General features: G+C 59.5%; 2 protein-coding genes across 2 annotated transcripts in view; both read right to left on the bottom strand.

Moving 5' to 3' along the window:
- The window catches only part of SSTR3 (somatostatin receptor 3), a 7,502-nt gene extending 2,124 nt beyond the window's left edge, over positions 1 to 5,378 (bottom strand). The window contains exons 1-3 of the mRNA XM_006757453.2: positions 4,709 to 5,378; positions 4,351 to 4,512; positions 2 to 483 (exon numbers count right to left, since the gene is read on the bottom strand). Of these exons, the coding sequence (XP_006757516.1) occupies positions 2 to 448 (447 nt within the window). The 5' untranslated portion in view covers positions 449 to 483; positions 4,351 to 4,512; positions 4,709 to 5,378. The remainder of the gene's footprint in view (position 1; positions 484 to 4,350; positions 4,513 to 4,708) is intronic.
- Positions 5,379 to 13,184: 7,806 nt separating this feature from the next.
- RAC2 (ras-related C3 botulinum toxin substrate 2 (rho family, small GTP binding protein Rac2)) overlaps positions 13,185 to 24,604 on the bottom strand; it is a 13,261-nt gene continuing 1,841 nt past the window's right edge. The window contains exons 2-7 of the mRNA XM_006757426.2: positions 24,007 to 24,078; positions 18,248 to 18,365; positions 17,461 to 17,523; positions 16,968 to 17,127; positions 14,469 to 14,601; positions 13,185 to 13,910 (exon numbers count right to left, since the gene is read on the bottom strand). Coding sequence (XP_006757489.1) covers positions 14,471 to 14,601; positions 16,968 to 17,127; positions 17,461 to 17,523; positions 18,248 to 18,365; positions 24,007 to 24,078 — 544 coding nt within the window. The 3' untranslated portion in view covers positions 13,185 to 13,910; positions 14,469 to 14,470. The remainder of the gene's footprint in view (positions 13,911 to 14,468; positions 14,602 to 16,967; positions 17,128 to 17,460; positions 17,524 to 18,247; positions 18,366 to 24,006; positions 24,079 to 24,604) is intronic.

Raw genomic sequence — 24,604 nt, 5'->3', positions numbered from 1 at the left:
GGGTCGGGTGCACCACCGCCAGGTAGCGGTCCACGCTCATGACCGTGAGGCAGAAGATGCTGGTGAACTGGTTGATGCCGTCCACGGCCATGACCAGGCGGCACATGAGGGAGCCGAAGGGCCAGTAGGACAGGGCGTTCTGGGCGGCCAGGAAGGGCAGCCCCAGCATGAAGAGCTCGTCGGCCAGCGCCAGGTTGAGGATGTAGACGTTGGTGACCGACGGGCTGGCCGTGTGCCGCAGGACCACGTAGATCACCAGGGAGTTGCCCAGCAGGCCCACCACGCACACCACCAGGTAGACCAGGGGGATGAGGACGCCCCTGACGGCCAGGCCGGCCGCGCTCGGGGCCATGGACACGTTTCCCAGGGTGGCGTCCAGGAGCCAGGCCGAGGCGTTCTCAGGCTCCGAGGTGGCGGGCACCGGGGAAGGATAGCCAAGGGGGTCCATGGCTGAGGGAGGGCGGTCAGCAGTCCGCTATCGGCCTGGAGGAGGGAGGACACAGCCAGGTCATGGCGGAAGACAGCTTCCTCCCAGGTGCCCCTCCCTCCTCATACTGAACTTGTGCTCGGCCAGAGTGTCATGCACCAGCTCGTCAGTGCACAGGCCAGCAAGGTATCCCCACTTCTCAGAGGAGGACACTGAGTCTCAGAGAGGAAGAGCGACCTCCCTGCAGCACCGTAGCTACGGTGTGGTGAGGGGCGCCGGCTTGCCTGGCTCTAAAGGGCAGGGACCAGCGCTGGCCTGTGTCCCCTTGCCTGTGCACAGGGTGAGTGCTACACAAATGTCCAATAAGGAATCAATGGATCATTCAGTCAGCCAATGACAACATAGGCCCTTTCCTTTACACGGGTGCTTTCCAAATATTTTCGATGCCAGTACATTTTACATAGCAGCCAATGGAGTCACATTGTCTCATAAAGCAACTCCTGCCCGCGGAGCCCCGCGTGGATCCCCTGCTGCTATAGACAATGTGTCACCCACCAAAAAAATAAATCCTAACCCCCAGTGTGGTGGTAGTAGGAGGTGGGACCTTTGGGAGCTGATTATGTCATGAGGGTGGAGCCCTCATGAAGGGGATTAATGCCCTTATGAGGCTCCCTTTCCCTTTCCCCTTCCATCAGGTGAGGACACAGCAAAAAGATGGCTATCTATGAACCAGGAAGCAGGCCCTCAGCAGACACCAAATCTGCCAGCACCCTGATCTTGGACTTCCGGCCTTTAGAACTGTGAGCAGTAAATTTAGGTTGTTTATACATCTGTCCCCCAGTCTATGGTAATCTGTTGTAGGAGCCCAAATGGACTGGGACACCCACCAACAGGTCTCAGCCCTCACATTTGAAAACACTGCTGCAAATCACAGGTCCGTAACCTTGAACTTGGGTCTCCAGATGAACTTCAGAGCGTCCATGAACCCCGAAAACTCTGAATGCCCAGAGCTTTCATCAGATTAAGAACCACAGGCTCAGGAGTACCCCTCCCCTGGGAGTCAGAGCCCTTGGGGACCTTTTCTGCCTGCCCCAGCCCCCCGTGCAAAGACCCCGCCCAGGATGACTGGCTGGGAACCTGGGGAGGGAGGGCTTTCTGGGGCCCCTTCTCCCCCAGAGGGAGACTTGTAGAGAAATCAAAACACACTAGAGCAGCGGTCGCCAACCCACTCTCACTTAGCTGCCCCGCGTCCCGTGCCCCCGCCCCCCCCCCAGCCCTGGCAAGCCAGGTCTCCCTGAAATGAGGGCATTTCAGGGTGGGTTTTGAAGCATCTGTAGGAGCACATCCCCCAGCACTGTGGGAACCAGCATTCCCACGTACGGTGTTAGTGCCCTTCTTGTCACGCCTCCCATGCGTGATGAGGAGCTGGGACTCCTCCTGGCTCCCCTGCTGGACTCGACCTCCTTACGTGTGGAGTCGCTCTCACTCAGCTCTGAACCTTTCTCGTCCCCCAGCTGTCCCTTTCACACCAGCCCGAGCTCTGCATCCGTGTTTGAGGCACCATTCAAATAAATCAGAGAACAAGAGGGGACAGATCTTAACACGGAGGGAGTCTGCATTGCTGAGAGTGGAGACCCAGGCCCCCGGGAAAGGCCCCCCACCCCCGGATTTGCTAGCCTCCCTCAGCCGGACTTCCTGGCTCCCAGGAGGCCCAGTTAGAGACCAGGCTGGAGGCTGCGGCCTCCTCTGGGCCTGGACCTCCCCCTGCTTCCTAATGACCCTCCCAGATCCAATATCTTCCTGCCAATCCAACACTGGGGGTTCGCATTGCCCTGTCAGGACCCTGCTTTCCAGATGCAAAGCTCCGGGAAAGGGGAGGTGCCCCAACTCGGAGCAAGCATCGCTGGGAGGGCGAGCGCGCCTGGGTGCCCTGCCTGATGATCTGGGGCTTCTGAGGGTTCTGAGTGCCAGGCAGGGCGATGCCGAGAATGGCAAAGCACCCCTTGGCTGTGGCTCCCCCTGAGGGCACCCCAGGCTGGCTGGGCTCAGAGCACCCCTTCCCTGTCCTCGTCACCCCAGGCCCTCATCAGCTCCCCTGGGCCTGGGACCGCATCTCTAAGGGAGGGGCTCTGGGCAGTGGCTCATGGGGTCCTAACAGTGTGGCCAGCTCCTTGTCGCTGAGTCCAACTGCCAGGTTCCCGGCTAAGCGGGTGACACGCTGCACCCCGTGGGTCCCCTGAGGAAGGCATTGTGTCTGCCATTCCCAACATGCAGACCGGGAGCAAAGGGAGTCCACCCGCTCTGGGCACGGAGCTGTGAAGGGGCAGAGCTGGGAGGACCCACTTCACAGGCTGGCAGACTGAGGCCAGGCCGGGGAAGGCACTTGCCTGGTGCCACACGGGATCAGGCCGCCCAGCTGGCTTCCAGCTCTCCCACCGGCCTGTTCAGAGCTCTCGCGGCTCCTCAGGACCTGGAACTAGTAGGACCATAGACCCAAATCCCTAGACTCTTGGAGGCCTAGAAATAGAATTGTAGATTCTTAGAACTGAGTTGTGGTCATGGGCTTTTAGATCCTGGCCTTGAATCAGGGAATGTTAGCGTTCCAAGTACCCGAGCCCGCCCTCCTGAGACCCGGGGCCGTGGAATCTGGGACCTGAGCCCTGGCCTCCTCCGGGAGCCCTGCGTCACCCACCCCTCCCCCTTGCCTCCCTGTCACAGATCCTCGTTACGGCCTCCCCGCCAGGCGGCCAGTCCAGCCCAGCGATGGGAGAGGGAGGGGTGCTGGGCTCCCAGGAGAGGAGCAGTGAGCCGGGCAGACCTGATTGCCAGGCTGCAGCGACAGATGCCCCCAGGGAGGCCTGGGGGTGAGCTCTGAGGACAGCCTCCCTCTCGCCAGTCACACACGTGTGCACCCACCCGCACAGCACACGTGCTAACCCACAGGGTCCTGGTAGGATACAGGGGACCCACTAGGCCCAGCTCCTCCCAGAGCCCCGGCCCCCTCACGAGATGCCCTGCCTCCACCTTAATCTGGACCCACCTCCCCTGGCCAAGTTCAAGGGGCCAGGGCACCAAACGCAGGGAAAGAACAGCTTTTCGGGGGCGGCAGCCAGACCTGCAATTTAGGTGCCGCCTCTTCTTTAAGGAGCCGGAATCCTGTGCATGACCCAGTCCATCCGGAGGAGGCTCTTCCTCCCTGTATGGCTTATTTTGGCACCGTTTGCCTGAAAGCTGGGGGTGGACCCCTCAGAGGACTGTTCAGGGGGACGGAAGCCCAGAGAGGGCGGGATCCCAGATGCCCCATCGGTTCTGCATTTGTCTGTCCCCCACCCCCTGCCCCTCTAGGGTGCTGGCTCTTGGGTGCAGGGACCCTGCCCACCTAGCACAGCACCCAGAACATCAGAAGACAGGACTAGACCCAGACGCTCGGCGAGTGGAGCTCTGAGTGAGGTGGGGCCTTGCCCTTGGGCTGACGCCTCAAACTCACATTATGAAACCCTCCCAGGGCCCACGGGGGCGGGTGTTCAGAGAAGAGGAAGTTGAGGCTCAGAGAGGTTCAGCAAGTTGCACAAGGTCACTCAGCTGGTGAGCGGGAGGTCAGAGTTCAAGCTCAGTTCTGTCTACTCAGAAACCATCAGCACCCCCTGGCCCTGGTGGCCTCGGGCTTACAGGAAGCAGGGACTGGGCCAGCCCGGACCATGCAGGCTGCTGGCCCCTGGCCAGCTGTGTTCTCTTTGCCCTCTGCTGCCCCGGGCCTTCCCCCAGGAGGCCCCAGGTCACTGCCCACTGAACACTCCCACCCCAGGCTGGGCATCTGACCCCAGGAACACGCCCCACATGCCCGAGCTGTGTGACCTTGGGCAAGTCCCTTCCTTCCTCTGGGCCTCAGTTTCCTCCCGTTAAATGAAGACAAGCATACCCACCTCCCGGGGTGGCTGCGATTACACGGGAGCGTGCAGAGCACGGCGCCCAGCACAGACAGGGGGCTCAGGAGCTGGCACGTGAGCGGAGGAGGCCACGCAGCACGATGCATCTGGCCGCTTCCAGCTCCGACACGGCCCTGCAGTGATTCCCAGATCCGAGAGCTGTGGTGCAAAATTCCAAGATGAATGGCTCCCACCCCCACAGCCCACCCAGAGGCCACAGGAAAGCCCCTTTGCCCCCTGGGCCTCCCCACCCTCTCCAGCCGCCAGCCCCAACCTCCCAAATGTATGCTGGGCAGAGGGGGAGCTCCAGGACCCCACCCTCTGGGACCCCCTCCCCCAGCCCCAGCCTCCTTACCTGTCCGTGGGGTGAGGGACCCCCTCCTTGCTGTCAAGCTGGTTATCATTCTGTTGTCCCTTCTTGCAGAGTCCCCAGCTGCCCCCAGAGCACCCCTTAGCCGGGGTCCCCGCACAGTGCCCCCTTCTAGACTGCTTGCAGCCCGGGCCCCCTCCTAGGCCCGCAGTGGCCACATCTGCCCACAGAGCCTCTTCCATCTGGTCTCCAGCCCTGACTTCCCGCTGGTGCGTGGTGCGTCCCCCCTCATCTCCAGGACATGTCCTGGAGGGCAGGGACGCAGATGGGGTCTGCAAGCAGGAGCCTGGGGTGGGGATGGAGGGCGAAGCCTCCCAAGGAAAGAAGAGAAATGGGGAGCAGGGGATGATAGGAGCCAATAGAGATAGAGGGAAGGGGGGTCGGTCGGAGGTGGAGAGAGAGGGAGAGAGAGAGAGGACAGTGAGTGGGTGGAAAGCCAGAATGAGGGGGAGTGATGAGAAATGCGTGACAGGGAGAATAAAAGGAGGAGGAAAGAAAGCGAGAGAAGGGAAGAGAGGGAGAGATGCGGAGAGAGGCAGGGATAGAGAGCGGGGAAGGAGGAAGGGGAAGGAGGGGGTGGCAGAGAGAGTGACAGAGAAGGATTGTGCCACAGATGGTGACATGGAGAGCCAGGGAAGGAGGGAGCAGGAGTGGGGGTGTGGGAGGGGCTGGGGGGAGGGGCCCAGGGGCCAGAGAGCAGGTGCAGGGTGAGGGAGGAGGGACAGCAGGTTAGGGGAGGAGGCTGGCAGGAGGGGGAGGCCTGTTACCGGGGAGATTTCAGCCACCCACGCTGGCCTTGGCTCCTGCAGGGTGTGGAGAGAAGAGGGTGGTACACAGGGAAGCTGGGGGCTGAGAGCCAGGGGCCAGGGGGCCCCCACCCCAGGCCACCATGGCACATGTCCCCTAGGGTGACGCTGGGTCCCGAGGCCAGGTGGGTGTGGCAGTGCCACCAGGAGGGCTGACAGCGTGGGGTGAGCATTGGATTGGGAGTCCTGTTCCCAGCCACAGGCTGGACACGGGGCACGGAGGATGGCCAGGCAGGGGTCGTCAGCCCCGAGACTGGCTGAGTCTGGAGGGCCCGGGCAGGGCGGGGCGTGGGAGGACAGGGGCCAGAATAAATGCTGCAGGCTCTGGGGCCCAGGAGGCAACTCAAAGCTGCGGAAAACAAATGTCCACTCTTCGTACATTGACAAAACTCAAAATCTAATAGTAATGATTAAGGACGATGATTTGTGATGCAGGTCTACTGCTGAGAAGAGCAGAATTCTTTGGGGGGAAATAATATTTGGCTTAATTGAAATTCAAAGGTAGTGTTTTCCATCATCAAATCGGTTGGCAGTGGTCACTGTGAAATCTATTCTTAGCTGGCAGGCGACGCAGCAGCAGGCGGGGGCAGACTTGGCCCCTGGCTCTAAGGTGCTCTGCCCGGGGCCTGCGCACAGGCCTGGCTGCCCCAGGACACCGTGCCCGGCTTGTGCTGACTTGCCAGAGACCATGAGTGAGTCGTCCCGTCGCCAGGCCTCAGTTTCCTCATTGGGATCGTGGGGAGGTGAGACTAGACCAGTCCTAAGATCCTCTTTCAACGTGAGCATCACAAACGCTAAGGGTCACTTAGTAATGACGGCAATTTTCATTAGTCGTGGGCTTGCTTCAGGCCCGTTATCCTACTTCTCGCCACCACACCCACAGCATTAGTGCATCGGTTTACAGATAAGGAGGCTAGGGCTCAGAGAGGGGAAGCCGTCTACTCAGATCACACAGCAAAGCCAAAGCCTCGCACCAAACGTGTGCTCTCGAGCACCTTGCCACCGAGCAGCCTGCCCCCTTCTCAGGAGGGCAAGGGGGTAACAGGAGAAAGGCTGTTGAATACCTACTGTGTGCCAGGCACTGTCTGGACCCCATTCCTTAAGGACAGAGCTGGACCCACTTGATTGTAAGGCTGGTGTGTAGTAGGCCCTCAGAGAGCCAGGAATCCAGTTCTTCCAGGGGTGCCGTCCTGGCTGCTGCAGCACACAGTAGGACCAGGGACAGACCTTCCTGCAGTCCTCACCCTTCTACCCAGACAAGTTGGTGAGGAGTAAGTGGGCTCTGAGGCAGCTCTGGGGGTGAGGGAGGGTTCCATGGCACTGCCCCTCCCCTGCCCAAGGCCTCCGTGGCTTCTCATCGCCCACCGGGCTTTATACTCCCCCAATCTTGCCGCCTGAACCGCCCTCCCCCGTCTTCTCATCTACAGATCCCTCCCCCAGCCTGAGCTCCAGGCACCTCCAGCCTCATTCATTCATTTATGAAGTCTGCCAGTCTCTCATTCATTCATGAGACAGGAGAGCGCAGAAGGCCTCTGGAGAAGTGAGAGAGACTGAGCAAATGTCCAGGGAAGAGCCTTCAGGCAGAGGGAAGGGCAAGGTCTCCGAGCTGTGGCGGGACACTCACCCCACCCCTTGTGTGAGGTGAAGGAAATCCTCTTGCAGGCCCTGGGTTAGCTAGGTCCCCCCCACCCCTTGTGTGAGGTGAAGGAAATCCTCCTGCAGGCCCTGGGTTAGCTAGGCCCCGCCCCCAGACTGCCCAGAACCACGGCCCCGGCTTCCCAAAGCCACGCCCCCAGACTGCCCAGAACCACGCCCCCGGCTACCCAGAGCAACGCCCCCTCCACGAGCCTCTACTAACCTGAGCTCAAGACTCGGCTGTGGGGGCTGTGTTCTCCGGCAGGGCTGTGAGCTCCGGAAGGGGACACTGTGGGTCCGCACTGTGTCCCCAGGCCTGGCACTGGCCTGGCCGGTAGGCATGTGCTGCCTGTTTAAGGAGGAAAAGAGGATAGCTAGCTGGCGAGGGGGCGTGGGCAGGGTGGCAGGAGGAGGGAGACTGTGCTGAGCGGCTGCTGGAGGCCGGAGAGTGGTGAGGAGTCGCGAGCACCCAGCTGGGGACAGGGGGGGACCCGAGTCCAACACCCACTCCCACCCACGGCCCTTCGCAGCAGAAACGACCCTGCCCAGCCCTCCCCCTGGGACGGGAGGGGCAGAAGGAGGAAGTGCAGCTCTATGCCTGTGAGCTCTGGGGAGCAGGCACCGCTGGGTGTCTGAGAGACATGGGGGGCCCTGCCCTGCCTGGTAGTGCGGTCCTGGCGTGTGAGGCCTGGACCTGTCACCTCATGTCCCTGGCAACCTGGAGGGACTGTCTGGCCTGCCTCCCCAATATAGGATGATGCTATATGTGTCTTCTCATCACACCGGGGCCCTCTCAAAACTGGGGCCACGTCTCTCTCCTCAGACTGGAGGGCTCCCCCAAGTCCAACAAGTGTGCCTCCACCATCAGACAGGTGGTTTCCCAGGAGCTGGGGCCCAGGCTCCCCCCACCCCTGAGAGCCAGGGCAGAACCTGCTCCTCCCCACTTCCTCCCCAACACAGAGCCTAGGCCAGAGCCAACCACAGAGCAGGGCGGGGCCTCAGCTGCAGATGCTGGGTCTGTCCTCTCCAATAAGACAAATTGAGCCCAAAGGCCTTCCCAGCCCACCCCCTGGGGCTTTGTGACTGGAGTCCCCATTAAGGTGCCCCCGGGTTCATCAGTCCCTGCGGGGTCCTGCTGGGGTTGAATCTCAGCTTCATCATTTCCTAGCTGTGTGATCTTGGATCTGTGACTTAACCGCTCTGAGCCTCAGTCCCCCATCTTCAAAGCTACTGCATGGGGTGCTTCAAGGATGGAATCACTTAACCCGCCTCTACAGCCGCCGTTTCTTTCACACTCCGAGCCAGCAGGCTTACCAGGCACGTTCTCTTGTCAGCACAAGAGAGCAAGCTCAAGGGCGAAACACTCAGGTCTCTCCTAGTGATGCGAATGTTAACCACCCATTGGCCAAAAGCAAGTCACCTGGGCCAGGTTGCACCAGTGGAGTGGGAAATTACACGCATGGCCTGGAGGGAGGTGCGGGGGATGGGAGTGAGATGACCTGCTAAGCACCGTCAAATCTACCACCCCCACCCCATCCTCCCCCCAGGAAGCAGCCTGGGGTCTCACCCCCTCATGCCCTTAGCCAGAAGCCAGTGGCCTCGGGTCCGGAAGTCTCTGGCTGGAATCTCCCCGCCCGGGTTTAGAGAGAAGGATGGTCGCCTGGCTGCACAGTGCAGAGGGGAAGACCTGGAGTCCAACGGCTCCTGAAACAGACTTTGCCATCTGTGGCGCCTGGGCCCCTTCTTGGGAGCCTCCTGGGGTTCTTCCAGGCCAGTTGGTTTGCATCTCCTCAGGCTCCGCCCCTCCTCCCGCCCCGCCCCGCCCCCAGGGACCAGCAGGCAGGCTTGCCTGTCGGGCTGTTAAATCATTTACCACCCTTCCACCTGCTCTCCTGCCTGTGCAGTGGTTTTGGGGCACAGGTGTCTCCTGCTTTCTTTGAAGATGAGAGTTTGTGTTTCTGTTTTGTGTTCTCCTTGTTGTCGTGGCTGCTCTTCAGCGAAGTGCAGGAAGCAAAAATCTCTCTCCCCTGGCACCTGAGACCAGAGTCCCTTCCTTTCGGTATAGAGTGCGCGGCTGTGGTATGTGAACCCAACCACAGGCCCGGTGTTGATTTACACGTCTGTCCCTCCCACTGGCCTCGGAGGCCCTGGGGAGCAGAAGGCTGGGTCTCACCCCGCTCTTCACTTTCAGCTCCTGCCCCGGAGCACATGGTTAGTACATGGGAACTGAGTTGACTTGAGCTTCCGGTTATACAGATGGCTGCTCATCGTTCCACCTTCCTCGAGGCCTTCAGAAGTCTTCTAGAACCATCCAAGACCTTTGCCTCCCTCCCCAGAGCCCACCCTGTCATACTTCCCATAGCCCACAAGGCTTGATGCAGTCAGGTGACCCTAGAGGCGTGGAAGAATAGGGTAAAGAAAGACATACATAGCATTTCTTGTGTGATGGGAGAGTTAAGAGGGGAGGGAGGAGAGGTAAACAATGAAAGGAAAAGATAGCAGGGACAATTTTTCTCAATCTGTTGAGATTTTGCTTCCAGGCATATCTTATTTTTGGCTCAAATAAATTTTTATAAAAAAGATTTTTAAAAAAAGATAGCAGGGACTTGGGCTCTGAAAAGTCAGTAAAAATTGTTGATGAAAATTGGCCCTGGCCCATGTGGTCCAGTTGGTTGGGCATCGTCCTGTGCACCGAAGGGTTGCCAATCTGGGCACGTGACTGTGTTGTAGGCTTGATCCCCAGTAGGAGGCATGCAGGAGGCAGCTGATTGATGTTTCACTCTCACATCAATGTTTCTCTCTCTCTCCCTCTCCTTTCCCCTCTCAAAATCAATAAAAATACTTTTTAAAGATTGGAAATTGTTTCAGTGTACCATTTTATCATCTCCCATGATTCTGTGGTTGGCTGGGCTCAGCGGGGTGGCTCTTCTGTTCCATATGATCTTGGCTGGGGCTACAGTCGGTGACTCGACTGGGCTGGCACATCCAAAATGGCTCATGCCATGACTGGTGCTTTGATGGCTGGAAAGCTGGGTTGACTGTGTATCCAGCATCTACCAGGTACTTGCTAGGGTCAAGGTGAACCGTTCAAGCAAAAGGGACATTTCCTGGGCTCTCTGAAGATTCGGCAGCTCCCCACTGGGCTCTGAGCTCCTAAGAGCAGGCTCTCACTTGACCTGCCCTCAAACCCTGTGTTTGGCACACAGCTCAATAACTATTTGCTGAATGATTACTTGATTGGATGAATCAGTGCTGTATAAGCATCTTTGAAGGCATCTGAGAAGCAAAATCATGTTTGTAAATGAGGAAATCCCCCAGGTTGCCGGGTGGAGGTCGGAGTATAAGCCGACTGTGGAGGCTGGGATGCCGATGAAAAGGCTGTAACGACTGTCCAGGGAAGAGATGCAATAGGCCCAGAGCAGGGGCTGGCAGTGGGCCAGGTAAGGAGGGGGGCTTAGCAGACATGGGGAGGCAGACCTGGCCAGAGTTGGTGACAGTGAATGCTGGGGTGAGGGCGTGGGAGGAAGGAACAAGGAGCAGCCGGGCTGTGACGGAGAGCCCCAAGTGAAGGAGTCTTGTTGGCTGGTGCTCCCCTGCCCACCAGGCAATGATTGCATGAGAGGGAGCCACGTCTGATGCATCGGACTGAGTGGCTGGGTGCTGGGGGTGGGGGTGGTTGCTGTCGAATGAGTGAGCATCACCGTGTTGACAGCTTCTGCACACAACCAGCAGTACTTCCTGTTTCAAAACAGGTTTCTCTTTCCTACCTAAAGGCCACCCCCCCGAACCCCCCCGCCGTCCTCAGCCAATTTGCAGAGCAAAAACAAGTGACCCGCCCCATGAACAGTGAGTGCTGGGCACCTGAGACTGGGAAGAGCAAGGGGCTAGAAGCCCTGAGACCTCAATTACAAACGCCGCCAGCTAACAGTAGGCCTGGCCGGCGGCGAGGAGACAAACGGGTGGTTTCATTTTCATTTTGTTGCCGTAATAAAGCGGCCGTTGGCGTTGGCTCAGCTGCCCATCAAAGTTGTAAAGGATCCAGGCTTTTCTCTCCCTCTCTTTCTGCTCCTCTATGTTCAGCCTGTGAGTGGGCATCGTCACGCTGCTGGCTTCCGGTTCGCAAGATGGCTGCTGCAGCTCCAGACATCACATCCGTATTCAAGGCAGGAAAGAGGGCAGAACAAAGGGCATTTTTTTTTGTGGGCTGCGGGGGGAGGAGGGGGGGCGCGGGTGGAGAAAACCAAAACGTCCACAGATGCCGCTTCTCCAGCTGACTTTCATTTATGTCTTGTCGGCCAGAACTGTGTGATCTTGGAACCCCAGCTACCAAGCAGGCTGGGAAGACAAGTATTTTTGTCTGGGGTTAGATACATTGCTGCTCTGCACAGAACTAGGATCCTGATAGCAAGGAGGGGGTCCCGTGGCAGAGAGCGGAAAATAGTGTCTTAATGAGCTAAGCCCTAATTCCTGTGCCCTCCTGCGCACCCATGTCCTTCTCTGCAGAACAAGAGCTGCTAGTCCCCACCTCAGAAGGCAAGGAGGAGGATTAAGTGAGCTAATAGGTGCCAGGTGAGACCCACAATGAATAGATAAATTCTACTGACGTCATCGGAATACAGCAGTGGCGTTTCCACTGGGGTAGGCATGCAGGGAAGTTCGAGGAGCCAAGGAAATTGTTCGAGGAAAGGGGACCAGATCCGCTGTGCAAAGGCTGGGGTGAATGTGGCTTTGAGGATGTGAGAGTCCAGTCTGCCCGTGGAGGTGTGAGTGCAGGAGGAGAGAGGGAGTCGGGGTGTGGCCAGGCCTCCGGGGCCCCAGGAAGAGCAGGAAGCAGAAGGAGACCCCCTCAGACTCTGGCCTCAGGAGAGGGGGCACCTCTGGGCTTTGAAACATTGAAGATCTGGGTGGGGGCTCGACCCACCACATCTGTTTCCATCGAGTGTCGGTTTTATTGTGAGATTTTTGTTTCATACGAGAAATAACTTTAAAAACATAAACTCGTCTGAGCTGAAACTCATAAAGGCGGGGGTTTCCCCCTGCACTCACTTCCTTTCAAGAGGGTGAGGCTCGGGGAGGCAGGGGAGTGAGAGGGTCCTGCCTAGAACGTCAGGACTTGGGGGGCAGCGTGGGTGGCTGGGGCTCTGGGGAGAAGAAAATAGAAACTCAAAGCAATTCACAGGGCTGGGACTCGGGGACTCTGAGCTGCCAGGGGCGGAGTTTTCTGTCTCTTTTTTTATTCCTTTATGTTAGCCTCTCTGGATGCCAGCTAACTAGGTCAGGAGCGCCTGTGCACGCCTGGATCCCCGTGCCTGGACCTGTCCCCGCCCCCGCCCACCCCACCCCAAACCTAGAACAGCACCTGGCCCAGAGTGAGTGCTCACTGACTGTGCTGAAGGAGCGGGGGAAGTTTAGATAAAGACGTGTAATTGTCCACAGGAGTGGGAAGTCTGGCATTTGAAACTTGGCAAAGACTAAGGCGACTGACTCCATACCGGGCACTGCCCGCTTTATGGATGAACTCGATCCTTCCAACAGCGCCAACTCTCCTTTAAAGAAACTCCCCTTTGCTTAGTGCCTGTGGGCGGGGACTGGCATTGCTTCTTTATGCCCTTGGACTCCTTCCTGTGACCCCCAGTAGGAGAGGCTGCGAGTTTCCAGCTGCCTGACACCCATGTTCCCAAATTCCCCGCAAGGCTCTCAGTCTCCATGTAGGGACCTACCCCTCCACCCTGGGGGTGTGGCCCGGCCCAGCAGAGCCCAGCAGCTCCCCACCAAACACGATTGGTTGAAAGGGGACCCAAGACCTAAGCTGGTCCAATCAGAGTACATCCTCATTGGAACCTCACCGGGGCAAGCACTTGCTCCTTTTTGCTGACCTTGAACCTGGAAGGACAAAGCCCTGGGAGTCGCCTCCTGGGAATGAACCAGACAGAGGAAGGCAAGGCAAAGGGGTCCAGGAAAGTGAGCCCCGATGACGCCATCTGAGCCCCCTCGATCACGCTGCACCTGAAGACATGGTATTTCCAAACTGGAATCAGTAAATTTATTTTCTACTTAAGCAGGTTGAATCGGGTTTTCTGTTTGCAATAGCAAAGTTCCTGGCGAGCAGGGTCTGAGGCAGCTCAGGATCCCGAGTGGAGCAGAAAGACGAGGGCGGCAGGAGCCAGCTGCACCCCGACTTCAGGCTGGCTGGGCAGTGCCCACAGACTTCTGGGAAATCTGATTGTTTTCTGTTGTCCCCAAAGGAGCATTAAGACCAGAGGGACACACTTCTGAGACACTCATATGAGCGCAGCAGAAGAACTTTCAGACAAGCAAGACCAGCAGTACTGGAGTGGATGCCTCAGGGGGAGTGAGAGGCCCGTTCCGGAGGCATACAAGTGGTGGCCGGCAACCATCTGGCCCAAAGTTTCCAAAGGAGATTCAGGGGTCGGGGTAAATGGGTACATGCTGCCGTATGTGGCCGGGGGACATACCACAGTAATGCAGGGGGGGCTTATTGGGTCCTGGGGCTCCCCTCCAGCCCCTGGGGAGGCAGGAGCATGAGGGGATCGGGACACAGCACCTACGGATTCACACCTTCGGACCCTCGGGGGCCTCCAGCACAGAGAAGACCATCAACCAAGCTCTGAGCACGTGCTAGGAAGCGCCACAGGAAGGGGACAGCGTGGCCAGCCGGGGTGCCATCGGGTTCTGGGTGGGGGCCCTGGAGGGTCGGAACCATCTGGCTGGGAAGACTGGGACACCTGGAGGGAGACAGGCAGGGTGAGAATGTGGGGACAAGCGGGATCTACAGCCAGCTTGCAGCTTCCCGGGCTCACAGCTCACTCCCACCTTCCAGCTTCTGGTCAAGGTTGCCTGCCCGCCAGGACGGCCCACCCTGCTCTTCCTCCACACCGGGTCCTCCCCATCCTTCTTCTGCCCCAATCGCCTCACAGCTCTGTCTTCCCTGCCTCCACCCCTGGATGTGGGGTCGGTTCTCCCTGGCTGGACTGGGCTCCCCTGGCTGGGCAGGGGCTGAGGTGTCTCTAACCCTTCTCTTCCCCGCCCTTCTGCAGGGAGGGCAGAGTTGGGGCTCAGTGACCCCCAGGCCTTGGCTCAGGGTACCTGGCCTTTTCTCATACTTTGGGCCTTCCCTCTGGGAACCCGGCTCACTGAGCTGCACTGGCTTAGGCAAGTGGGGAAACTGAGGCCACGGCTTCTCCTCTATCTGTCCTGGTCTAAATACCACTCCCAGCGAAATGGAGGGCCCTGCCGGCTACAGTCTGCTGTTCGATGGGGTGGGGGTGGGGGAGGGGCCTCACCCCTAGAGGATGCTGCAGGGGCGCTTCTGCGGCCGCGTGGGCTGGGGACACAGGACGGCCCGGATGGCTTCGTCGAAGACAGTTTTCAGGCCTCGCTGGGTGAGGGCCGAGCACTCCAGGTATTTCACCGAATCTGGGTGAGGCCGGGAGAGGGCAGAGGCCCAGGTCAGGGGAGGATCCCGGGCAAAACCCCCTCCCAAGACACGTGCCTGCCCCAGGCCGGGGGGCACCGGGGCTGTGCCGTGCAGAGCAGGGCACTGGCCTCTCTGTGCTGCCTTCTCATGCCTGGAACGGGGAGCCTGAGTTCAGTGGGCGGGTGATGGCCCGCAGGAGCAGGTCTGTCTCTCTCCTGGACACATCAGCCCTTAATTTGCGGAAGGGAGGCGGGAGTTTGATACTTTCCCGGGAAGGAAAGGGCTCAGCTCGAGACCGAATCTCTCCATGCCTCAGCTTCCTCTAGAAAAGGGACCCACACCTGCCTCCCCCACGAGGCCTGCCCCACGCGTGGCCCACTCACAGGACCTCCCAAATGTCTGACCGTTCCTTAGTCTCCCCATTTTAAAGATGAGGAAACTGAGGCTCCTCGAGGTGGGGGTGTTTGTCCAGTCTCACGCTACCCTGAGGAAGCCGGGGGCCCTCGGCCAGAGGACAAGAAGAGAGCCCCTCCCCCTGGATGGGGGATTGAGCTGCCCCACAACTCCCCACTCCAGGCTGGGGAGGCGCCCATGGGCAGAGACAGCTGCTGCCTGGGCAGCTCTGCAGCCCCCCACCCCCAAAGCCCTTGGCCTGGGTTGGTCCAAGGCAAGTTCAAAGTCCCTGCCCCTGACACCTCCCACCCCCCGACTGGGATCATCTCCAGGAGAGATTGGCTAGAGGCCAAGACAGGACCCCCAGGTCATCTCCTCACAGAGGGGAGAGGGCTTTTAGGGCCTCTGTGGGTGGCTTTGCGGGTGGGGAGACTGAGGCCCAGGGCGAGGCCACCGGCTCCAGGTCACACCGACAGTGCCAGAGCCAGGAGCAGCACCGGCTTCTCAGGCCCCTACTCATCCCAAAGCGCGTGCTTTAAAGGGAGAGGGCTGACAGCAGGCAGGAGTGGCAACCTTGGTGGAAGGGGTCCAGGGGGACCGGCTGGTCAGAAAGAGAGAAGGCGGTGGTGCCATCCCCCATAATCGTGAGGGAAGACTGCAGGCCGGACCAGAGCCCCCAGGATGGGGCATGGGACCCAGGGCCTCAGCAGAGTGAAGGTCCCCGAGGGAAGATGGCCGTGTCACTGGGCTAGTCACGGGAAGGGGGAGGTGGCAGCTGCGGTTTCTCTTCCTGTGAAGAGATGTGAGTCCCCAGGGCCCTCCCAGTTCCGGCGGAAGGAAGAGTGGTGGGGCTGAGGCGGGGATGGGGTGGGGAGGCCTCACTGATTGGGGGCGAAATCCTGGGCCTGCAGGACCCTGGGGTGAGACAGAGCGCCCTGGGTAGCTGGGTCACTGCTCATAGTGGCCAAGCCCACTGGAGGGCCTGGGCTCTTGGGCAAGTGTGCCCTGGGCTGTAGGTCGGTCAGGACCAGAATAGGAACAGCATGGGAGAGGCCAGCCCATCAGGCCCCTAAGCAACTTCCTGTCCCGTGTTCAAATCCTAGTTCTGCCACCTACGAGCTGAGTGACCTTTAAAAAGCCACTTTACTTCCCTGGGCAGTGATCAGGAGGCAGAGAGGAGTTGGGTGTGGGAGGGAGGTGAGGAGGCAGAAGGGAAAGCCTCAACCTGCAAACCCAAGGCAGAAGCGCCTCCTCCAGGAAGCCTTCCTGGAAAACCCAAGCCTGACTTGGCTGCTCGTCCTCTAAGCGGCCACAGCACACCCCACTCCATCCCTGCTTCTCTCTGGGCAAAACACACTTTATTTCAAGATCCGATTATGGTTTTTACTAATAACTAGAGGCCCAGTGCATGAAATTCGTGCACAGTTAGGGTCCCTAGGCCTGGCCGGCAATCAGGGCCTCTGGCTGCCGGCCAGGACCTCCCTCCCCTGGATCCCAGCTTCTGGGGCCTTCCTTCATTCCACACCACCCCCTGGTGGTCAGCGTACATCATACTGAGCAATTGGTCTCCTGGTTGAACTCCCATGGGGACAATTTGCATATTAGGCTGATTGATTGATAGATAGATATAGATAGATAGATAGATAGATAGATAGATAGATAGATAGATAGATAGCTAACACAGACAGATCCCCATGCGTGGGTGTTGGGAGCCAGTCCGTGTTAGTTATTATTAGGTTCCTCATGTATTAATTTGTTTAATTCTCCCAGAACTATTCCTATGGCCAGGTTTTACTGATGAGGAAACAGGCACAGAGAGGCTAAGTGATTGGCCCAGGGTCACACAGCCAGCACACGCACAGCCAGGGTTAGGACCACACAGCCTGGTTCTGGAGCCATGTCTACAGTCACCAGAGGCTGAGCTGGGGCTCCCCCGGCATCCAGGTCCCCTCTCTGAGCCCGAGCCCCATACCGATCTCCTTGGCCAGTGCCAAGCCCTGTGGGTAGGTGATAGGCGCCAGTTTCTTCTCCTTCAGCTTCTCGATGGTGTCCTTGTCGTCCCGCAGGTCCAGCTTGGTGCCCACCAGGATGATGGGTGTGCTGGGGCAGTGGTGCCGAACCTCGGGAAACCACTGGGCAGGCGTGGGGATGAGAGGGGCACAAGAATGGGGGGAGAAGAGGGGCGCCACGTCGTGAGAAGATAAGAGGCGGCATGAGTTTGTGAGAAGAGACGCGAGGTTGCACCGGGGCGGGGGGCACGTGGTTGCAGGAAAAGGGGGTGTGATTTTGTGCGGAGATAAGAGGCAGGCATGAGGTTGTGCGGGGAGGAGAGAGGACAAGGTTAGAGGGCGGGCAATAAAGCTGACACTCCAAGCCCCTCTGAGCCCTGCCCCCCCCCCCCCACAGTCTCATCCCGGAATCTCCCCAGCACTGGTTGGCACTGCCCCAGGGACAGCTCAGCTCACCTTGGCACGGACGTTCTCATAGGAGGCTGGGCTGACGAGGGAGAAGCAGATGAGGAAGACATCCTAGGGACAGAGCAGGCCAGGGCTACCCGTGAGGGGCGGCACGGGGTGCCCCACCTGCAGCCCCTCCACACACCTGGCAGCACTGAGCAGTGGCGCAGCCCAGGGTAAGGGGGCAGGGTCCAGGCTGCTGCCTTTTATCCAACACCTCCCAAAGGCCAGGCCCTGTCCTCACACAGACCCGGCAGCAGGGCTGCCGCCCCCATTCTGCAGATGGGAAGAGTGAGGCCGCAAAGGTTAGCGGGTTTGCCACCTGGAGCTCCAGAATCCACACTCCTAACCAGGCACTCACTACCCCATCATCGGGTTACCAGCCCTGGAGGGAAGGTCAGGGGTGGAGGGGGTGGGAAGTGGTGGTTGCCCAGCAACCACAGAGCCACCTGCAGCCTTACCCAGTCTCTTCTTCCCCCACCCAGCTCACCCAGGGTTCACTGCCCTAGGCTCCCTACCATCCTGGGTCTGCCTGCCCCACCCACAGGGAGCCCAGTGGTACCAGAGCCCAGGTGGGTGGGACTGGGAAGAGGGCAGAGTGGTCAGGGGGACCGATGGAGGGCTGGGGGCTGAGGGAGGAGTCCCTGGCTGTGCCTGGGGGGGACAAGGCAGAGTCCTCGAGCTGGGCCTTAGGGGAGGGTCAGGGTTCACCAGGCCAAGCTGGCCCCAGGGCACCCCACGCAGAGGGAACAGGGGGAGGAGAGGCCAGCCCGCAAGAAAGGCTCAGGGAGCTCACCGTCTGGGGGTAGGAGAGTGGCCGGAGGCGGTCATAGTCCTCCTGCCCAGCAGTGTCCCACAGCCCCAGGTTCACCGGCTTGCTGTCCACCATCACGTTAGCTGAATAGTTGTCAAATCTGTGGGGCGCAGGCAAGACAGAAGGGTCAGTCTCCTGCCCCAGAGCCCGGGGCCCTCTAGTCCAGGCCCAGGTTGCTGGAAGTGGAGACCCAGAGAGGGCCTGCAACAGGACCAGAGTCACACAGCACCACGCAATTAAGTGGGTGTTTTTTTTTCCATTGCTGATTCGCAACATAAAAAATCAAAAACTCGGGTAAGCATAGAGGGAAACATCGCCTCGATCATTTTCCTGCCCTCACCTGTTCTTTGGAGAGGCGGCTTTTCAAGGCTGCGTACTATTCCCTCCAAGGTTTGACCGGAATAAATGTACCCCCTCCTGAGCTGGACACTGAGGCTGGCCACCCACCATTTGCTGAATAAGAACTTATCCCCGTCTTAGGTCGGGTATCCCCGGAAGCAGGCCCGGGGGTGAGGGGTGGTGCCAGCGGTTTATTTGGGAAGTGAGTCCAGGCAGCTACAGGAGGCCAGTGGGGAGGAGAGGAAGGGCAGCAGCAGACATAGGGCGAGCTAGTGGGCAAGTGGGGCTCCGGCCAGCCAGGGCCCCCAGGAGACAGCGTGGGCCGTTCTGGCGCTTCCCCCCCCCCCCGCGAGGGGGCAGGAGCTGGGGTATTGCCCACTTTCTCCATCTTCTACTTTTAGAGGGATGTCCTGGGATGTTGTTTCCCTTGTTATCCAACCCACCTGAGGGCACACTGAAGCTGCCATCACAGGAGGTTTGGGGAAATGCCATTGGCACATGCTAGACAGACACATGCCAAAGGGTGGCATGGGCACCAACCATGACCCCTGAAATCTCCCTGCCAGCACCAGCGAGGACTCCGGGCAATCTAACAAGCTGACAGATTAAAAAACAAAACAAAACCACAAAACCAATTCAACAGTATTTTTCACTACACACATCCCTGAGAAGAAGGTGCTACTTCCTCATGCCATGGGATGTCACCTCCTCCATGCAGCCCTCACGGAATGCTGCTCAGTGACAGGTCGCAGAGCCCTAATGCTCCAGAGTAATTCCAAAGACACCTGTCTTAAGTAACACCCCACATACAAAAAAAAAAAAAGACAGACAGCCTAACTTTTTTTTTAAATCCTCACCCAAGGATATGTCTATCGACGAGAGAGAGAGAGAGAGAGAGAGAGAAACACCCACGGAGAGAGAGAAAGAGAGAGAGAGAGAGAAACACCCACACATCGATGTGAGTGACAAACACTGATCAGTTGCCTCCTCTATGGATCGAACCCACAACCCAGGTATGTGCCCTGATGGGGAATAGAACTCACACCATTGGTGTGTGGGACGACCCCCAACCACTGAGCCACCCCGCCAGGGCAACAGCCTGGCGCGTTAACACACTGCACTTGGGGAGAGTTCCTGGTTACCTCTCACTCCTCAGATGGCCCTGCTCCCTCCTGCCTGGAATGCTCTGCAAACTCCTCCCTGACTTCCCACTCTCCTTCCTCCTTCTGCTAGGCTGACTCTTACATAACCCCCTGCCCCAGCCTTATCTCAATGCCACCTCCTCCAGGAAGCCTTTCCTGATTCCCAGCCTGGTTGGGTCCCAACCAGTAATTTGTGGGGAACTCAGCACCTCAAAAGCAGGAGCTTGTTCCTCACTGCACCCTGAGGCCAGCACCATGTTTGGCACATAGTAGGTGCCTACTCTGGGGCACCACCCATACCACTGGGATTTCAGGTCCAAGGAGACACCACTGGGCATGACGGGAAAAGAAGTGTGTGTTGTCTTTGGCTTCTTTCAGGATGAGTTTGGGACACTCTCTTCTCTGATGTCCAGTCTGAAACTCTGGTGCCCAAAAGCCTCCCCAAATTCCTGAGCCAAAGGTGTCTGCCTTCTCCGGGTCAGGGCCCAGGGTCTCAGGGGGGCCGGGCAGAGGGCTAGGGGCCTTCATCCCATAGGTCTTGAAGTCCCAGGTGACCCAAGACCAAAGGACCTCAGGTTCCTCCCAGTACAGAGATGAGGAAGCCGAGGCCCCAAGACCAGCCAGCTCATAAACAAGAATCTGAACCCTGCTCCTCCCATGACCCCCAGTAGGGAACCTGGGGACAGCCGTCTGGGGTCCGTCCCCCAGAATCGGGAGGGAACAGAGATCTCCTGGTAGGGCCTTGTCCGGGCTGTGTGACCCTGGGTGAGCAGCCCAGCCTCTCTGAGCCTTGCTGTCTTCATTGTGAAAAAGCCATCTCTCTTGGGGCCATTGGGAGGCTCCAAAGAGACAGGACATTGAAGCCACCCCGTGGGGAGCCACTGAGTGACCTTGTGTTCCCTGTCCCTGCACACGCTCCACTGCCCCTCCGCAAGGACCAGCGGTCAGGGCCGGGCATGTCTGCGGGGAACCCCTGGGACCTGCAGCTCCCGGGGTCCCCCTTACTCCACAGGCGGCCTCGGCGAGAGGGCCTCACACACCGCTGTGTCCAGTCCTCGCTCCCGTTGCCAGAGGAGACATGGGCTCTCAGAGGCAGGAAGGGGCTTGCCCAAGACCTCACAGTTGGTGGCAGAGCCAGGACTGGATCCTGTTACCCAATTCAGAGCCCATGCAGCAAGGGTCGCTGCAACTTCACGGCTGGGGTCTCAGTGGAGTTTGGGCTGGGGCCTGGGGGCTGACTGCGAACTCTGGGGAGGAGGGAGCGCCCATTTGCTGAGCAGCCAGGGGCGCCAAGCGCTGCTCCAGGCCCCTCATGCCTAGGTCATTTCAGCGCACCTGCCATTGTCCCCGTTTCACACACGAGGAAAGCGAGAATCAGAGACTGGGAGTTACCTGCCCACCGTCACACAGCTGGGAAGTTTCCACCCAGAGTCTGTGCGGCCTCTTTCTGCACTCGCCAGCCCTGACCCTGGACTGGAGTGGAGGAGGAAAAGGGGGGCGGGTGAAAGGGGTGCCCTAGTTCCAGCACCTTCTCAGGGCAGACTGCAGCTTGACCTGCCTGACGAGCTCAGCTCGGTTCCAGCAGCTGGTGGGACAGACGGACGGACAGACAAGGACAGGGCCCTGACCGTCCAGAGCTTCCATCCCAGCAGGGAAGTCAGGGGGGACGGGCTATGAAGGACGTCAAGGGGCCTGGGTGGAGGGAGGGACCACCTAGAGGACAGAGTCCAGGGGGGTGATACCTGGGTCAGGAATGGTGGGGAGGGGAGAGCACAGAGGCTTATGGGGAGCTGGCGTGTGTGGGGTGATGGGAGAGGTGGGGGCGGCATTCCGGGCTTTGAATGCCAGGGTAGGAGATGGGCTTGAATGGTAACGGGGCCATGAGCTTTTCACGTTTGAAAGCTCAGCTGGGCTTCCATTTGAGAACGGCTATAAGGAGACGTGGTGGGAAGGGGAGACCCCCTGGCCACAGATCTCCCGGCCATGTCTTTGCATCCCCAACATCGAGAGAGATTTGGTCTCCCGGTCGGTGAAGTGGGGGTCTGAGCACACCCTCCCGTCCCTACCCCAGAAGCTCTTCTCACCTCTATCCAGCTGCCTGTTTCCCCAGCCCCACTCCCCTGCTGCCCCTGCCCTTCAAGGGCTCAGTATAACCTATGCCCGCCCTGCCTCAGGGGCGCAGGCGTGGCCCCAGGAGCCACTTGGGGCCTGTCCGAGCTGAGCCCCTCTCTAAGGGGGGTGGCAGGCAGGGCTGGTCACACACTTTGCAGGGTCCGGTGCAAAATGAGAACTCAGGACCCCTTGTTCAAAAATTAAGAACTTCAAGATGAAGGGATATGAGAGCATTAAACCAAATGCGGCCCCTTCCCCGCGCACGGGGCCCCTGCAGCTGCAGGGACAGGGCGAGGTGAAGCCGGCCCTGGTCTCTGACCAGCTCCTCAGTCCAGCGAGTGGACCTCGTCCAATCCGTTCTGGCTGTTCTGCAAGGCTGCCCAGGCCACATGACTTCACCAGGGGCCAGTCTCTCAGGGCTGCTGAGAGCACCTGCCCTGAGAACACACCTTCCGTCTCCCTGGACAGGAGAGGCAGCCGGCAACGGGCTGGGCGTCTCCCAGTCCCCACCCCTACAGAAAGGGAAGCTGAAGCTCAGAGAGAGGACGTGGCTGGTATAAGCGTGCCCTCCAGCCCGCAGGGACAGGCCGAGGCAGGAACACACTCGGGGGGACCAGGCCCCCCCGCAGCAGCTGCCTCCCCCTGACGGATGCCTGCTTCCGGCTCTGGCTCTGGTCCCAGCCAGCCCTCCCTCCGCTGGGAGGTGCCATCACCGTTTGATAATTGATGGTGACCTGGCAGATGAGGGCGAGTGTGGGGAGAGGTGTGCGCGGGTGCCACGCTATGGGGAGGCGGGACCAAGCTGGGGCAGTTGTGGGTTCTCCAGGCTCCCTGTCCAGGTGTCCCTGCCCTGTCCTGGCTGCCTGCACCCCGCTCCTGCCTGGGCCGGGTCAGTGTCTCAGTTGAAGGAACTCAGGGCCCCCTGGAGCCTGGGGGCAGGTCCCTGAGTGGCCGGGAACTTCCCCTTCCTCCTGGGTGACCCGATATCGTAATTCCCAGCTCCCATGAGGGTCAAATGACGTTTTGTGAGGCCAGCATGCAGCAGGCCCTCAAAGGATGGTAGCCGCGATCAGTCCTACAGCTTTGCCCCCCACGAAGTTCAAGTCAGGTCAACTCAAAACGTATCTCCTGTGTCTGAGACAAGGTGTAGGTTACACTGAGCGTAGACACTGCGGGGACAGTGGGCTGGCCTGAAAGGCACTGGGCTGGGGGCCCTGCATTCCCCAGGCTCATGGTCAATGGTCAAATGACGTCATTCTGGGGAGTGAGAGACCCTGCAGGCTAGATCAGGAAGGCTTCCTGGAGGAGGGGGCCCTAGAGCTGGGGCTGGCGGGCGTAGCCATGTGGACGTGCGAAGGACAGGTACCCCAGGCAGAGGGAACAGCGGAGCAAAGGCCCCAAGCGGCAGTGGAAACGCCCAGGAGTGTGTGCTGAACTGAAGGAGCCGTGAAGCTGGGCAGGGAGGTTGAGAGAAGACCACACGGAGCCTCGAATGCTGAGCTAAGCGCTGGGAAGTTGCCCTGTGAGTGATGGGGGCCACTGGGGACCGGCACGGGAGGGGCTGGTGCCACCCCCTTATCCTTCCTTCCTGAGTCTGGCACCCACACTTTGTCCCAAACATGTCAAATGACAACTCCGACTCCACATCTGAGAGAGGACGGCCTCTGATTGGCCTCCAGCGGGCACTGCCCTCCCCCGCAACACACACGTGCCTCCTGGTATCTCTGCCCCTTGTGACCAAACCCCCCCATCAGATCATCTCCTTCCCCACCCTGCCCCTCTCCCCCACTTCGCTGCCCCAGCCCCTCTTCCCTCCCTGCCCCCGCTCAGCCTGGCCCGCCCCATCTCCCTCTTCCTTGGGGCCCTCTCGAAGGCCACCTGCTCCCCTTCAGCACCCCCCACCCCGACACGGTCTCTCTCCGTTTTAGGAGCCCCCAGCCTTGCCCCCTGACCGTTCATCTTGGCCTCGGTGGCCGCCTCCCCAGCCAGATCCTTAGGGGCCCTGCCAGGCAGCCCGGCTGGGGCATCTCCCAGTTGCTGGACCCCAAGTGCCCACACGTGGCCGGCACACAGAAGCGCCCGAAAAGGGGGCGGGCCTGGTGATGCGTGCCGCCCCGCCTCCCGGTGCCCGCCCACACGGAGACTCACACGGTGGGGATGTACTCTCCCGGGAAGGCATTGGTGGTGTAGCTGATGAGGAGGCAGGTCTTGCCCACGGCTCTGAAAGACAGGAAGTTCCGGAGGGCGTCAGTTGCAGGCCCGGCCTGGTCCCCGAGCCCAGCCCTCAGGAAAGACCCAGGCTCACCCCTCTGGGCCTCAGTTTCCCCATCTGAGGGTCCCCGTGTCAGTGTTCTCAAACCTGAGAACCATGGAGTCATCGGGGTGCTTGTCAAAGGGCAGACTTCAGGCCCCACCCCAGAGAGTCTGACCCATGGCTGGGGGCGGAACTGGGAACCTGTGTTTTGAAAAGCTCTCCCAGGGGGCGCTGATGGGGGACTGAGGGTTAAGAGCAGAGGGTGCCCAAGACACCCCTGAACTGGACAATGCCGCAGGGACCCCAGTGCTTGACCAGGGCTCTGCGTCACACCTGGTCCACCCCCTGCCTGTGGCACCAACTTGGGCTGGTCCGTTCATCTCTCTATGCCTCAGTTTGCCCATCTAGAAAACAGGGGTGAGTCCCTCCTCAGAGGAATGTGCTGGAAAGGAAATTAGACGAAACCCATAAAAAACCAAGCGCAGTACAGGG

The sequence above is a fragment of the Myotis davidii genome, unplaced genomic scaffold (genome assembly GCF_000327345.1).
Source record: "Myotis davidii unplaced genomic scaffold, ASM32734v1 scaffold514, whole genome shotgun sequence".
Lineage (NCBI taxonomy): Eukaryota > Metazoa > Chordata > Mammalia > Chiroptera > Vespertilionidae > Myotis > Myotis davidii.
The sequence above is the reverse complement of the archived record's forward strand: the minus strand, read 5'-3'. Positions and strand labels throughout refer to the sequence as shown.